At 39.2% G+C, this 15,767-nt stretch overlaps 1 protein-coding gene across 1 annotated transcript; it reads left to right on the top strand.

The window, feature by feature from the left end:
• Window positions 1-596: 596 nt before the first annotated feature.
• On the top strand, window positions 597-14,303 carry HAUS1 (HAUS augmin like complex subunit 1). The gene is made up of 9 exons (XM_046025250.1): window positions 597-686; window positions 1,645-1,819; window positions 6,488-6,623; window positions 7,862-7,996; window positions 9,459-9,582; window positions 10,397-10,462; window positions 11,090-11,161; window positions 11,402-11,449; window positions 13,531-14,303. The coding sequence occupies exons 1-9, from the start codon at window positions 657-659 to the stop codon at window positions 13,579-13,581; spliced, it is 837 nt and encodes a 278-aa protein (XP_045881206.1). The 5' UTR covers window positions 597-656; the 3' UTR covers window positions 13,582-14,303.
• The last annotated feature ends 1,464 nt before the right edge of the window (window positions 14,304-15,767 follow it).

Consider the following 15,767-nt stretch of genomic DNA (forward strand, 5'->3'; position numbering starts at 1 on the left):
AGTGACAGGGCCAGCAGTTGGATGCCATCAACTGTTTTTTTTTTCTTTAAGTTTTATTTATTTAAGTAATCTCTACACCCCAAGAGGGACTTGAACTCACAACCCAGATCATAAGTCCCACTCTTCTGATTGAGCTAGGCAGGCACTCCAACTGTCAACTATTTTAAAACAGTCTCCAGCACATGCAGCTCTTTGATAGTGAAACTAGAGGATAAGGTAAGACTGCTACAGCTCATATTGCTAGGGTAAAAATAAAAATTTTAAGTCAATGCACTTATTGTGGAAGAAACAAATATCTGCTATCCAAAAAGCAAGTTTCAGGTATTTTTTTAAGACAAGTGGTTCAAGTCAGAAATAAAAATGTAAGAAAAAAAACCAGCCTGGTTCTGGACGGTTGTCCTTCTCATCTAGGAAAAGATACCAAGGAGAGCAGAGAGAGCAGAGAGAGCCGCGAGGCGGCAAGCTCACGGTGTTGGAGCTTTGGACCAGCCTTGCCCAAGGACTCAGAGACCCACAGTCCTAGTAGAAACTACAACTCCCAGAAATCTCGGGCCCAGAAGGGGGCGGAACCAACGGTGTGTGGGCGGGGCCTTTCAGGGCGGAGCTGTAAACTTCTCCCGCGAGGAACTCCTCGAGAAGTGGCGGGAGCGGCGGCTATGGAAGCACAGGAAGAGAAAGAGGCGCAGGTGATGGGGCGGATTCGGGGATTTGTGGCCTTCTGGAGACGGCATCTTTTAGATTTTATTTATTTATTTGACAGACAGAGGTTACAAGTAGGCAAGAGAGGCAGGCAGGGAGAGAGAGGAGGAAGCAGGCTCTCTGAGGAGCAGAGAGCCCGATGCGGGGCTGGATCCCAGCACCCTGGGATCATGACCTGAGCGGAAAGCAGAGGCTTTAGCCCACTGAGCCCCCCAGGCGCCCCTGGAGACGGCATCTTTAACACACTCTCCCCGTACGCGGATTTCCAAGGCGCACCTTGTTTACTTTTTCCCTCCCCCTCCTCTGCCGGTCCATCTTTAGACCCAAGTTCAGGATCTGCGAGCCCTACAATGCTTAGAAAAGGCGTTTCCCTTCCTTTCCCGGGCTCTCCTTCCTTGGACTCAGACTTGGAGAGCGGTTGAGGAGCCCCTGGGTACGAGATGCCTCTCAGCAGACTGGAGTGGGACTTGTGAATCCAAAGCCACTTTCCAGCCAAGCTTCACCGTTCACCCCTGCTTCCTAACAGGATTTTCACACCTGACCTGCTTTCCTTATTCTGCATCCCTACTCTCAGTGCCTCTGGGTACCGCGGGGCTTTTGGCGTGTTGAGAGCAACTCTTTTTTCAAACTTTGAGCGTATAATAATGCTTTGGCACCTTCATATTGAGCTTAAAGTCATCCGAGTGATGCAAATTATTATCCTTATATTGCTTTGTAGCTTTAGGAAAGGGTGCATTGTTTTCTGATTTTGTTCATTGGGCTTGCCACTTGTTTCCTGACATCTGGTATCTATCTCCGTAGAGACAAAGTATAATGCGAAGTCAATGCGTTGCCAGAATATTTCCAGAGAACCTTTTGTTTGCTTCTCATCACTTCTTTCTCATATTGCTTCATGCCCTTACAACAAACAAGGCTTATGATATTTATTTTTATTTTTATGGTTAGGTTGCTGCATGGTTGAAAAAAATATTTGGAGATCACCCCATTCCACAGTACGAGGTGAATGCTCGGACCACGGAGATTTTACATCACCTTTCAGAGCGCAACAGGGTTCGGGACAGGGATGTCTCCTTGGTAATAGAGGACTTGAAACAGAAAGCGAGTGAATATGAATCCGAAGGTGAGATTAATTACAGAATTTTGAATGAGATAACATGAGGTAACTACATTTTATAACAGTAAAGAATACAAAATTAATTTAGTGTAGACTGTTAGTTTTGCTTTTGCCTCCCACTCCGTTATTATAGCAACTTAATAAGTCATTATTTCATTATAATATAAATTTTACTAGTACTCTGATACCAAATAGTAACCCCAAAAGCATGTGTCTAAACTTAGCCTGACATACAGGCTTTGGTTTTTCACTTACATGTCTTTTTTTTTTTTTTTTTTTTAAAGATTTGATTTATTTATTTGACAGAGAGATCACAAGTAGGCAGAGAGGCAGGCAGAGAGAGGAGGAAGCAGGCTCCCCGCTGAGCAGAGAGCCCCATGCGGGGCTCGATCCCAGGACTCTGGGATCATGACCGGAGCTGAAGGCAGAGGCTTTAACCCACTGAGCCACCCGGGTGCCCCTTACATGTCTTCTTGATCTGTTTCCCGTCTCCATGCTTTAGTTTAATGAGCCATCAGGACATGCGAGGTGGCAGCCATGAACTGCAAGATGTGAACAAATCATGTCATCACTGTGTGTTCATGGGATTGCACTAGAATTTTTTGCTGTACATATGTGTCTTGAGAAAGCGCATTCAAGACACACAAAAGAATTGACAAAAACCTTTCTATGCGTTGGAATATACAAAAGAGAGAAAAAGTGAGACCTACAGTTGCCCTGTATTTAATGTGTGTGGCCTGTGCTACATGCAATGTTTTGAATATAGTACAGTTTGTATTGTAATCCTACTGCATATGGGCTTTTTTCCAATTTTCTTTTAAAAATTAATATACAGCAAAATTGACTTTTTGTTTTGGTTCACTACTTTTAGCATATAATATTTCTATGATGCAACAATACTTTATATACATATTATTTTATACAATTGCTTTTTTTTTTTTTAAGTTTTGTTTATTTGACAGAGATCACAAGTAGGCAGAGAGGCAGGCAGAGAGAGAGATGGGGAAGCAGGCTTCCCGTCGAGCAGAGAGCTCGATGTGGGTCTCGATCCCAGGACCCTGAGATCATGACCTGAGCTGAAGGCAGAGGCTTAACCCACTGAGCCACCCAGGCACCCCACAATTGCTTTTTAAATCAGGAGGAAAAATATGCATGTGTGCTCTTTATAATTCTGTAGCCACCTTTCCTGATAGTCATGTTTTTTGTGTGTACATTTGAATTATTGTTTGGGGTCACTTGCTTTTAGCCTACAGAACTTCCTTTAGAATTTCTTCTAAGTCAGGACTGCTAACAACAAATTCTCTGCTTTTGTCTATCTGGGAGTCTTTACTTTGCATTCACTTTTGAAAGATAGTTTTGCTAAATGTAGGATTCTTCATTGATAGTTTTTCTCTTGAACACTTTGAATATATTACCCCATTGCTTTCTGGCCTCCATTGTTTCCACCGAGAAGTCAACTATTAATCTTATTGGGGTTTTCTTGTAAATAACAAATCCTTTTTCTTTTGCTGTTCTCAAGATTGTCTCCTTATCTTTTCCTTCAACATTTTTATTTTGATATGTGTGTTTGTGGATCTCTTTGCATTTGTTCCGCTTGCGTTTGTTGAGTTGTTGAGTTTTTTGTTGAGTTATTCCTTGGATGTATAGATTATTGTTTTTCAACGAATATGGTAAGTTTTCAGGCATTATTTCTTTGACTGTTCTTTTTCTGTTTCTTTCTTCTGGACTCCCATTGTGCATATGTTGGTGTGCCTAATGGTGTTCCTCATTTTTCTGAGGCTCTCTCTCTCTCTCTCTCTCTTTTTTTTTTTTTTTACCTTTTCCCTCTCTGTTTTTTAGCTTCCATAGTTTCTATTGCTTTAATTTTAAGTTCACTTATGTATTCTGCTACTTAAAATCTATTGTTCATTTTCTTTAGTCACCTTCTCAGTTTAGTCATTGTACTCTTCAATTCTAGAATTTCCATTTAATTTTTTTTAGCAATTTCTATTTCTTCTTGATATTCTCTATTTGATGCAACATTGTCCTCATACCTTTTGTTACTTCTTTCCTCATGGTTTCCTTTGGTACTGTGAACTTGTTCACATGGCTATTTTGAAGTCTTTTCTGATAATTCCAACATATGATCATTCTGACAGGCAGTTTCTTTTGCTTACTTTTTACCATGGTTCATGTTTTCTTGTTTTGCATTCCTATGTATTTTTTATGGAAACGGGACATTTCAGATAGTGTATTGTAGTAACTCTGAGTACAAGTCTCCCAACACCCCGGCCCCTCAAAACTTGTTGTCAGTGTTTTCTTGTTTGATTAATGACTGTTGTTTTAATGAAGTTTGTTTACCCTTGATGGTGTTAAGCCTGTGATGTTGGTCCTCAGGAAGGCACAGACTTAAGTACCCCACAGTCACTGTGGGGTGTCAGTGGTTTTGGAAGGACTGTCTTCCTCTCTTTCATGGACCACATCTAACTGCGAAGCTCTGCTAATTAGCAGCTCATTATTGTGTCCAGTAATGCTATGGAACATAAGCTACAAGCTAATCCAATCAAATTCTGGCACTGTTAAAGGTATCAGAAGGCAGTGTTTGATATTTGTTGTGACCTAAGGTTGGTTCCTCGAAAATGTCTTATTCTCTGCTTCTCCTGCGCAAACTAACTAGCCTACAGTTTAACCTGTGTCTTGACTCTTCTCCCATTGCTTTTTACCATAACTTCCACAGTTCTTGAGAGTCTCTTTAGGCTTGGACTTCTCCAGGCTCTATTGCAAATGAATTCAGCTCCTTCGGGAAGACACTGGGAATTATGTCTTCTATGTCTTGCTTCTTCCTCTGCCCAAAAATCTCTGAGCCACCATCTGGAGTTGGAGGTAGAGACAATAGCAAACTTTTCTGTGAGTGGCCTGCCAGGGTAGATGCTGAGTGCTTGGTGGACAGGGAGTACAGCAGCCTTATGTCCTCTAGACTTTCCTTTCCTGGTGTGGAATCCACTACCTCATGAGCTGGTAAAAGGGCTGATGGGGTAGCGTAGAAGCTCACCCAAGGCAGAGCTTCCATTCCAAAACCAGTGGCTGGGTGGAGGAAGAGAGCCCACACCTTTGAGCCACATTTACGTAGGACTCAGTCTCAGGAACAGATAGCTGGTGGCAGGATGAGGAACACTGAAATTCAGTTCCTCCTGGACAGAAAGCCCTCTGGCTGGGAGCAGGAGGCATGGAGATCCCTGTGTTCTTAACTACAATAGTCTGGAGTGGAGTCTCCACCTCACTGAACTGGGAGGGAGAAAGAGGGGGTGGTCTTGGTTTAAATACCACAACTCTCACCTTCCTCATGGAATTTTCACAGATTTTCTAGAACAGATGTTTCTTTATTTGCTGTTTGTCCTTAGAACCATTTTCCCAGGCTTTAAATCATTGTATTTTGCTTCTGGTTTTTGTTGTTGTTGTTGTTTTTACGTGGTTGGGTTTCTTGTTTTGTTTTTTACAATTTTCGCCTGTTTCACGGTGGGGGCTGGTATGTAGCTCTCATTGCACTGTTAGGCTGGAAGTCTTAATCCTGGTCTACTGATTTTTGACAAAGGTAACAAGACAATTCAGTGGAGGAGAAAATAGGCTTTTCAATGACTAGTGCTGGGATAACTGGATAATCATATGTATAAGAATGAAATTGAACCCTGCTTAATTAATTAATTCTATGCAAGAATTAATTCCAAATGAATTAAAAATCTAAGCATGAGAGCTGAACCTAAAACTCAGAAGACAACATCAGTGTATATCTTTTTGACTTTGATTTTAGCAACGGTTTCTTAACTATCATTCCCCTAAACACAAGCAACAAAAGAAAAAGTAAGTAAATTGGACATCATCAAAGTTAGAAACTTTTGTTCTCAAAGGACACCATCAAGTAAATGAAAAGACAGCCCACAGAATGGGAAAAAACATTTTCAAGTCATATCTGATAAGGGTTTGTGTTTATAACATATAGAGAACTCCTACAACTCAATAATAAAGAGATAAATAACCCAATAAAAAAATGGGAATGTGAATATACATTTCTCCCAAACAGTTATAAAAATGGCCAAGAAGCCAGCATTATTAGACATCAGGGAAATGCAAATGAAAACCACAATTCCATTTCACACCTACAAGGAGGTCTACAGTCAAAAAGATCTTGGGTCATCATTTTATTGATCATTACTAAGTTCGGTGAGTGACCTTGATACAAAAAATAATAATAGTAATCATCTTAATAATAACTCTTGGTGAAAATATGGAGAAATTGAAGGTGGGATTATAAAATCATATGGTTGCTTTGGAAAACAGTCTGGTAATTCCTCAAATGGTTAAACATAGTTACCATATGACTAGCAGTTCTACTCCTAGGTATATTCCCAAACATGAAATGAGTAAAGACAGAATGTAGGTTAGTGGTCACTAGGGCTTCATGGGCTAGGGAATTGGAATACGGTGATTAAGAAATGTGGGATATGTTTGGGGGTGATGAAAATGTTCTAAAATCGATTGTATTGGTGGGTGTACAACACTGTGAATGTACTAAAAGTCATCAAATTGTATACTTTAGGTGGGTGGATTATATGATATGTGAAAAGATTTCAATAAAGTTATTAAAAATTAAAAGAAAAGAAACATCTTAGTCACCATAGAACTTTCCTATCTTTTCAGGCAAGCATCTTCAGAGCCTTCTCATGGAGAGTGTGAATTTTTCCCCTGCCAATCTGTCTAGCACTGGTTCTAGGTACCTGAATGCTTTGGCTGACAGTGCGGTGGCCCTTGAAATAAAGGATACCTCACTAGCTAGGTAATCCTTGTGACAATTTTAATTTCTGTAATCATATATACTTTAATGTCTTGACCCAAGGATTTTTTTATTTCTCTGGGTAATTCTGTATGGGAAATTAACAATAAATGCAAAAACATTGAATTTACTTAATTCATCCTTATCATTGCCAGTTAACATGTATAGTTAATTCAGATAAACTTGGTGTTGTTTAAATTTTCTTCTTCTAAGATTAGGTTTGTGAAGGTTGGTACACGTGTATATTTGAAAAGGGATTAGGTATCACTTACATTGCTCCCTGTGAACAATAAGAAAAGCAGTAGGCTAAATTGTCTGATTGAGCATAGTGAATTTTGGTCATGTCCCCAGTACTGGGTAGAGTAGGTTAAGGACCTTTATTCTTTGTGATAGACATCCCACCCAAATAATGATACTCTTTCTAACAACCCTAGTAGGAAGCTGAAGCTCAGCAGAGGTGTGTTAAATAACTTGTCCAAGCTGGTAAGTGGCAGAACTGGGATTCCAACCCAGCTAGACACCAAAGTCTGTATGATTACCACTGGTGGCCATGTCTTAGCTAGGACGACCACTGTAAGTTGTAATCAGAGAGCTGTTTAGTTTAATTGCCCATATGAGGACTTGGAATTAATATATATGCTCAGAGAGTAGTGTTTCAGGTATAAGAATATAAGGCTGTATTACAGCAGAAATTTAAACTTGAATTCAGTCAATTCAGCAGACACCAAGTACCAGTTATATGCTAAGCATATAAACAAAGCCATACACACACATGCCTATGGACAGATGGCTAGATATAGACAGGTAGATGTGTATACACACACACACACACTCAGAGGCACTGGGGAAGCATAGGCTAATAACTGTCAGTAAGGACAGCCTTTGCTCATGGTCAAATAAGGGAGATGGGTATGTAAAACTATAGCGTAGTTTGACATCTTTAACAATACAAGAACGTACCACCTGTAGCTAAGTAGCACAGAGAAAGGGGTACTGAATTCCAGAATGGGAGTAAATCTTATTTGAGTTTTGAAAGGCAAACAGAAACTTGACTGAAGAAAGGCTTTTCAGGCAATGGGAACAGCATATTAAAAAAATACTTAGAGAAAAAAATGCATGGAGGTATGAAAAAGTGTGATGAGAGAAAAATCCACATGGAGATAAAGTCATCGTTAGAAATGAGGAATAATTGTCATTATTGTCCTTAATGTCCATTTATATGATCAGATTCTTTTTTTTAGTTTTATCCCTGCAGTGAATGACTTGACCTCTGATCTTTTCCGTACCAAATCCAAAAATGAAGAAATCAAGCTTGAACTGGCAAAACTTGAAAAAAATCTAACTGCAACTTTAGTGTTAGAAAAATGTCTACGAGAGTAAGTAATTGAGTTGGAAGCTGTGACAATGTTTATTATAAAAGCCGTGACAGGGTATTATCAGATTTAGTTTGGGCGGCAGATATGATTTAAAAAAACACATTAGAAACTGGGGTCCATGAATGGTTTTCTAAGTAAAAAATGATTTCGATGTAGATAGGGGTTGGTTGGATACAGACTTTCACCTCTTACTTCATACAATTTTTTACCTCTTTTACAAATGGCCTAGTTTTTGTTTGTTTGTTTTGAGATTTATTTACTTGAGAGTGGGACAGAGGAAGAGGGAGAAAGAATCTTAAGCAGACACCCCACTGAGCACGGAGCCCCATGCAGGGCTCGAACCATCCATCCAGAGATCATGACCTGAATGGAAGTGAAAGGTTGGATGCTTAACTGACTACACCACCCAGATGCCCCAACAAATAGCCTAGGTTTTATAATTTGGGGAATTTTACATGAATTTTTTTTTTCTACTTATAAGCTATGGTACAACATAAAGTCACATTATAATTTGTTGCCCATTCTTATTAGACCTCTGGTATCCCTCCTTTTTTTTTTTAATATTTATTTATTTTAGAGAGAGAGAGAATGTGTGTGTATGCGTGTGCAAGTAGGGGGTGGGGGCAGGGAGAGTTACAGAGAGAGAATCTCAAGCAGACTCCCTGCTGAGCAGAGCCTGTCTCAGGGCTTGATCTCACAACCCTAAGATCATGACCCCAGCCGAAATCAAGAGTCAGACACCCTTAGAGCTCTGATATCCCTCTTGCTGCTCTGGACCTTCTTAAGGTCCCTGTTGCCCCAGAGATTAGATGCTCTAGATCAGGAATGCGGATATGCACAAGTAATTTGGTGGTGTGTAAATTTCCTTAACAAATATTGAGTATGTAGGGGCAAGGCACTCTACCATGTCACTTTGGGACTTTGGGACCTCCATAAGTCAAGTTGCCTTGGATATATTAAATCATTTCTTCAAACAGCAGGTTTACTTTCTCCAAGAATAATCGGCCAGATTAATCTTAAAATTGCTTAGTATTCCTTGAGAAAAATTCCAGGTGGCAGCGTGGCGAAGATGACCAGGAAGGAAAAATGGTAGCTAGTCTGCAATATAAAGTATATGGTAGAGGGGTGCCTGGGTGGCTCAGTCATTAAGCGCCTGCCTTTGGCTCAGGTTGTGATCCCAGGGTCCTGGGATCGAGCCCCACATCGGGCTCTGTGCTCAGGGGAAGCCTACTTCTCCCTCTCTCATTCTGCCACTCCCCCTGCTTGTGTTCCTTCTCTTACTGTCTCTCTGTCAAGTAAATAAATAAAATCTTTAAAAATAAATAAATAAAGTGTACAGTAGAAAATCTAGCAAGTGTATTACCAACTTTTGGCTAATCCAGAGCCAAATCCCAAAAATAGTAGCTTCTTTTTTATAATTCCACTGAAGAGAAGAGAATGTTTTCAACCTTACTTTTTAAAGGGATCTAAAGAAAGCTGAGTTTCATCTGTCTACGGAAAGGGCCAAAGTTGACAATCGTCTTCAGAACATGGGCTTCCTCAAAGCAAAGTCAGAGGAGTTCAGATTTGGAATCAGAACTGCAGAGGTTTGTACGAAGGACTAAATATATTTAGTTCTTTTTTTTTTTTTTTAATTTTACTTATCCATTTGAGAGAGAGAGAACATGAGAAGGGGGAAGGTCAGAGGGAGAAGCAGACGTCCTGCTGAGTTCGGAGCCCAATGGTAGTCTCAATCCTGGGACCCTGGGATCATGACCTGAGCTGAAGGCAGATGCTCAACCGACTGAGCCACCCAGGTGCCCCTATTTAATTCTTTTCAAACTTCTTGTTGACCTTCACCCTCACAACTAGGCAATATTATTCCTACCTTTTCCAGATAAGGGAACTATGGAGAAGATGGGTAACTTGCCCAAAGTCACGTAGTTGCTTAGCCGCGGATCCAGATTCAAGTGCAGGCAGCCAGGCCCTGGAGCCCAGACTCTTAGCAGTGCACCCATCTTGTGGCAGCTCTGTGACTGTTTGAAATGATCCACAAGCTGCATAAAATTGTTTATTTGCTTGTGTGGTTTTCCATCTATGACTTGTAGCTTCTTGTTACTGTGTTGTATGTTGAAAACACGTTCATGATGGTCCCTTTCAAAATGCTGTTTTTTTGGTTTGTTTGTTTGTTTTAAAGATTTTATTTATTTATTTGACAGACAGAGATCACAAGTAGCAGAGAGGCAGGCAGAGAGAGAGGAAGGGAAGCAGACTCCCTGCTCAGCAGAGAGCCTGATTCGGGACTCAATCCCAAGACCCTGGGATCATGACCTGAGCCGAAGCCAGTCTTTAACCCACGGAGCCACCCAGGCACCCCTCAAAATACTGTTTTTAACTGAACTCCTTTTTTTGGAATTATAGGAGCAACTTTCATCCAGAGGCATGGATGCTTCTCTGTCTCATCAGTCCCTAGTAGCACTTTCAGAGGTGAGCTCATTGTAGCCCAATTTAGCTCTCTTTAAAATCTTAGTGCACAATCTGCTTTTTCATTTGTTTCTTGGTACAGAGCTTTGTTCACTATCGACCTGTTTTCCTTTACTTCCGTAGTTTACGTTCACCAGCATTTATATCTTTATTCCTTGCTTAGCTGTAACTATCCTCACATTTGTTTGGTTTCCTTTATTTATTACTATATGCTAGAAACTCTTTGCTAGAGTTGGTTATATGTTATTGATTTGTTTATGACATGTTTATTGAGGGATTATATTCTAACCATCTAGGTACTCCTCTTTTTCCATTTACAGTAGGAATGCAGGCCTGAAAACTCCTATAGGATGCAATCCTAGGTTTTTAGGTTGTATAAGTGTCTCATTTATTTTTGTGAGAAGAGGGGGAAAGAGACGGTTTTATTTTGTTATTATTCTTTTATTCTTTTTTTGAAGATTGATTTATTTATCTTTGAACCTCATTTGGCCTATAGGTACAATTAGATACATTATTTAGAATATCTTAATGTTAATGCTTTATTATGTTTTATTTCAGAAATGAGCAGTGTTTAGTTGCATTATGAATATCTCTATCACTCTGTGACTCTTGTCTTTTTTCTAACCCCAGAAATTGGCAGAACTAAAACGACAGACTATACCTTTGAAGAAAAAATTGGAGTCCTATTTGGATTTAATGCCGGTAATTATTTTTATGAATTTTAAAAAAAGTAATCTCCAACTTTCCCCAAGGGTACTAAATGATCATGAAAATACTAGGTCCGTGTTTAAGGATTTAAAGTCTGCTAAATTTCAGTATAATATGTAAACTGGATACACTTCTGTAAGGTTTTTGCCTTTTGAAAAAGACTGTTGCACTTTTTCTTCTTGAGCTCTTAAGCTCTGCAATATAACATCTTCTTGTTTTACTTTTCTTTAAAAGAACCCGTCCCTTGCTCAGGTGAAAATTGAAGAAGCAAAGAGGGAATTAGTAAGTAGTTCCATTTTTCTTCTGACTTATTAAAAGAAAGAAAAAACTGCTGATATAACTAAAGCTCCCTCATCTCTCTTCTTTCCTTCCCATTCAGAGGTAAAGTTGCTATAATATATATTATATATTAAATATAATTAATTATATATTAAATATAATAAAGTTGCTATGTGTCATTACCATGCTTTTTTTATTTATTTATTTTTAAAGAATTTGTTAATTTACTTGACAGAGAGATCACAAGTAGGCAGAGAGGCAGGCAGAGAGAGAGGGGGAAGTGGCTCCCCGCTGAGCACAGAGCCCGATGTAGGGCTCGATCCCAAGACCCTGACATCATGACCTGAGCTGAAGGCAGAGACTTTAACCCACTGAGCCACCCAGGCACCCCATTACCATGCCTTTTTTTTTTTTTTAAGATTTTATTTATTTATTTGACAAACAGAGATTACAAGTAAGCAAGAGAGGCAGGCAGAGAGAGGAGGAAGCAGGCTCTCCGCAGAGCGGAGAGCCCAATGCGGGTCTCAATCCCAGGACCCTGGGATCATGACCTGAGCCGAAAACAGAGGCTTTAATCCATTGAGCCACCCAGGTGCCCCTTACCATGCTTTTTTAAAGAAAAATTTTTTGTTTTTTTTTTTGAGTCAGCTCAGCACCCAATATGGGCCTTGAACTCATGACCCTGAGATCAATAGTCACATGCTCTCCCAAATGAGCCAGCCACGTGGTCCACCATATATTTTTTAAATACTTTTTTGGGTATATATATATATATACATTTCTTGCTATAAAAAATACATAGTGATTTTTTATCTCTTTTAAATTTTTACATAGATTTTCCTGGCTGGAAAAGGGGGTGTCGAGAGACATAGAATATTCTAGGCAAAAGGATTAACAAAGGTATAAGAGCTAAAAAAAAAATGGAGGACTGGTCTAAGCTTTGACAAGTGATGCAGTCCAGCTGCTTAGGGGTATACAAGGATGATAGGGCTAAAGAAGATCAATTGGTTTATAATATAAAGGATCTTAAATATAAAGAGGTTGAACTTGGAAGCCCTAGGGGACCACTGAACATTGCTATGTATTTCTTTATTTTCTAAGCTAAAGAGAAATGTGATCAAAGCTATGCGGGTTGTTTTTTTTTTTAAGATTTATTTATTTATTTGTCAGAGAGAGAGAGAGAGAAGAGATACAGTAAGAGAGAAAACACAAGCAGGGCGAGTTGGAGAGGGAGAGGCCGGCTTCCTGCTGAGCAGGGAGCGCCATGCAGGGCTTGATCCCAGGACCCTGTGATCATGACTTGAGCCGAAGGCAGACGCTTAATGACTGAGCCATCCAGGTGCCCAAGCTATGCTTTTTGATTAGGACAGTTCTTCAGAAAGATTATTCTGGGGAAAAAAAAGAAAAATTATTCTGGAATCAGTGTATAAGGGTAGATTGGAGGAGAGAGAAAGAAAATTGCAGAAACTGGTTGGCCTATTTTGACTAGGGGAGAAGTAATGAGAAAGTGGCAATGAGAGTAGGAAAGAGGTGATGCGAGAGAAGTTGCAGAAGTACTTTGCTCAAACAGTAGATGTCGGAAAAATGGGTCCATGTATCTTTACACTGATACAGCGACTCATGTCTCTCAAGAGTTTTTCCCCTTGAGATGTTTATTAGAATCAGGAGTCTGAAAACTTTTGGGGGTATAGAGGAGAAAGCGGAGATATAAAAGCAAAAAATGTGTAAAAGCATATTTAATATTTATAATGGTATTTTTAAAATTTCTTTCTTTTTTTTTTTTAAGATTTACTTATTTATTTTAGAGAGAAAGCACACCAGTCGGGAGAGGGAGAGGGAGTCTTATACAGACTCCACGCTGATTATGGAACCCAGTGTGGGGCTCGATCCCACAAGCCTGAGATCATGACCTGAGCCAAAATCAAGAGTCAGACAACATAACTGACTGTGCCACCCAGGCACCCTTGAAATTCTGTTTTAATGTTTTTCTTTTTTGCTTCCCTTACTTTAAATAACACTAGGAATTCGAGCACCTGTTTTATGTTCTTATTTATAGAATTTATGGTGTTTCTTTCTTCCTGTAGGATACCATTGAAGCTGAACTTACAAAAAAAGTAGACATGATGGAACTGTGACCAGAGTCAAGTAAGCTTCGTCTTCCCTAACAGAATACATTGACTAGGACTTGAAAGAATGTTTTTTCTTGGCCTTCCTTAATAAGTCAACTCCTGTGTTCTTAGATGAGATAATAACGTCACTGCTGATGAACAGTGGTTTCTGGTTATATATTGCATTTCTGTGCCCAAATACATAGTTTTCATATTAAAAAGCATTGTGGGTTCTCTATGTTGCTGGCAGTTAAGTGTCCCTCGCTGGGTCTCTTTGGTGAACATTAAGACGTTTGTCATGTCGTCGCTCATGAGGTTAGTTACAGAAGAGAAGAGTTCTGCAACTCAGTTATGTTTCTCCCACTCCTCCCTCCAGGGTTCTGCTGTCATTCCTTCTGATCAGCTCACCTGCCTACCTCCAAATGTTAATATATGCAGGAATTTAGTTTATGAAAGGGATGACCTTTTAAATCAGTAGCAGAGAGATGGATAATTCAACACATGGTGCTAGATCCTTACTTCATACCTTATGTCAGGATAATCCCAAAGATCAAAGATTTAAATGTTAAAAAAAAAAAAAAAAGTGAGAGGAACCATGAAGAAGCTTTAATATTTTGACTCTTAAATAATCATAAAGTCAGTAAAATCCAGGAGCCATAAATGAAATAATAGAAATATTGGAAAATTTGGAAATACTAAAAATTCCTTTGTGGTAAAATCTTTAAGAAGTAAAAATCAAAGGACTTCACAAATGTGGTGTAGGGAAAATTCACTATGATCACTGTGTTTTACTATGTTTACTATGTTCCTTTTTTGTACTTTTTTTTCCTTTTTGTACTTTTAAAAATTTTGAACCATGTGATTAAGGAGTAATCAGTTAAAAAAAGAAAAAAGAAGCTATCAGTTTTGCTTCATTTTGTTTTTTTGCTATCGGTTTTTTAAAGATTATCTAAATGGCCTTAAAAAGTTCCCTCTCCTTTTCCACAAATATATGGAGATACAAAATACAAGAGACTTTTGTATTTCCCTTTTTGGAAATTGTCCATACCATTTAGCCATTTAGGTATTGGAATTTGGTCTTTAGCTTAACAATATATAGAAGCTTCTTGTGTATTAGCTAAATTAATCTTTTGTGATTTACACTGTAAATATTTTTTCAAGCTTGTCATTTGCCTTTGGACTTAATTCCAGTGTTTTTGGTGAGGCAGCTTTGTAGGTTGATTGTGGAAATGACCACAGTAATTCCTCTTGTCCCTGTATACTCATCCTTAGTATTGTGATTTTGCCACTTCTCCTATCAAGAGACAAAGTCTGGGGGTGCCTCGGTGGCTCAGTGGGTTAAGCCTCTGCTTTCAGCTCAGGTCATGATCCCAGAGTCCTGGGATCAAGCCCTGAATTGGGCTCTCTGCACAGCAGGGAACCTGCTTCCCCTCTCTCTCTGCCTTCTTCTGCCTACTTGGATCTCCTTCTCTGTCAAATAAATAAAATCTTAAAAAAAAAGAGAGAGAGAAAGAGAGACAAAGTCTGTATCTCCATCTCTCTTCTTTCTGACTTGGCCTTATGATTTGTTTTGGCCAATGAGACAATAGCAAATGTAACAAAAGCAGAGGATTAAAAGCTGTGCATCAGAGCTTGTCCTGTCTTATGGCTCTGGAATTCTGAAACAACTATGTATAGAAACTTGGACTGTTGAGGATGAGAAACTACATGGAGCAGAAACAAGTAATTCCAGCTGAGCCCTGCCTCCACCCAAGACCAAGAAGGTTGCCAATTGCCAGCAATGTGAACGAAGCCTTCTTAGATGATCCAGTCCTGGCCAAGCCACCAGCAACTGCAGAGATCAAACAAGCTGGTCCAGGCAAGAAGCCCACAAAATCAACCCATAATATCATGAGAAATAAGTGATTGTTTGCAGCTTATTTTAAGTTTTGGACTTGTTGTTAGCTGCAGTAGCTAATTGATAAAAGTAGCTTGTGAAATTAATGTCCAAAATAAGAGAGAGCAAAAAATATGCACTGTAAGAACCAAAGAAACTTGGTACCGGCATAACTTTATAGAAAGTAATTATATTAAATGTAAGCGAGAAAATGTTTTAGTTAAAAGGTAAAGATAGAAAAAATAGGTTTCTTTTAAAAAAAAACCTCTAAGTGTATGCCATACATGGGAGAAATATCTTAAAAGTAAGGATAGATGGATCCACAAATACGACATAT

Source organism: Meles meles, chromosome 12 (assembly GCF_922984935.1).
Source record: "Meles meles chromosome 12, mMelMel3.1 paternal haplotype, whole genome shotgun sequence".
Lineage (NCBI taxonomy): Eukaryota > Metazoa > Chordata > Mammalia > Carnivora > Mustelidae > Meles > Meles meles.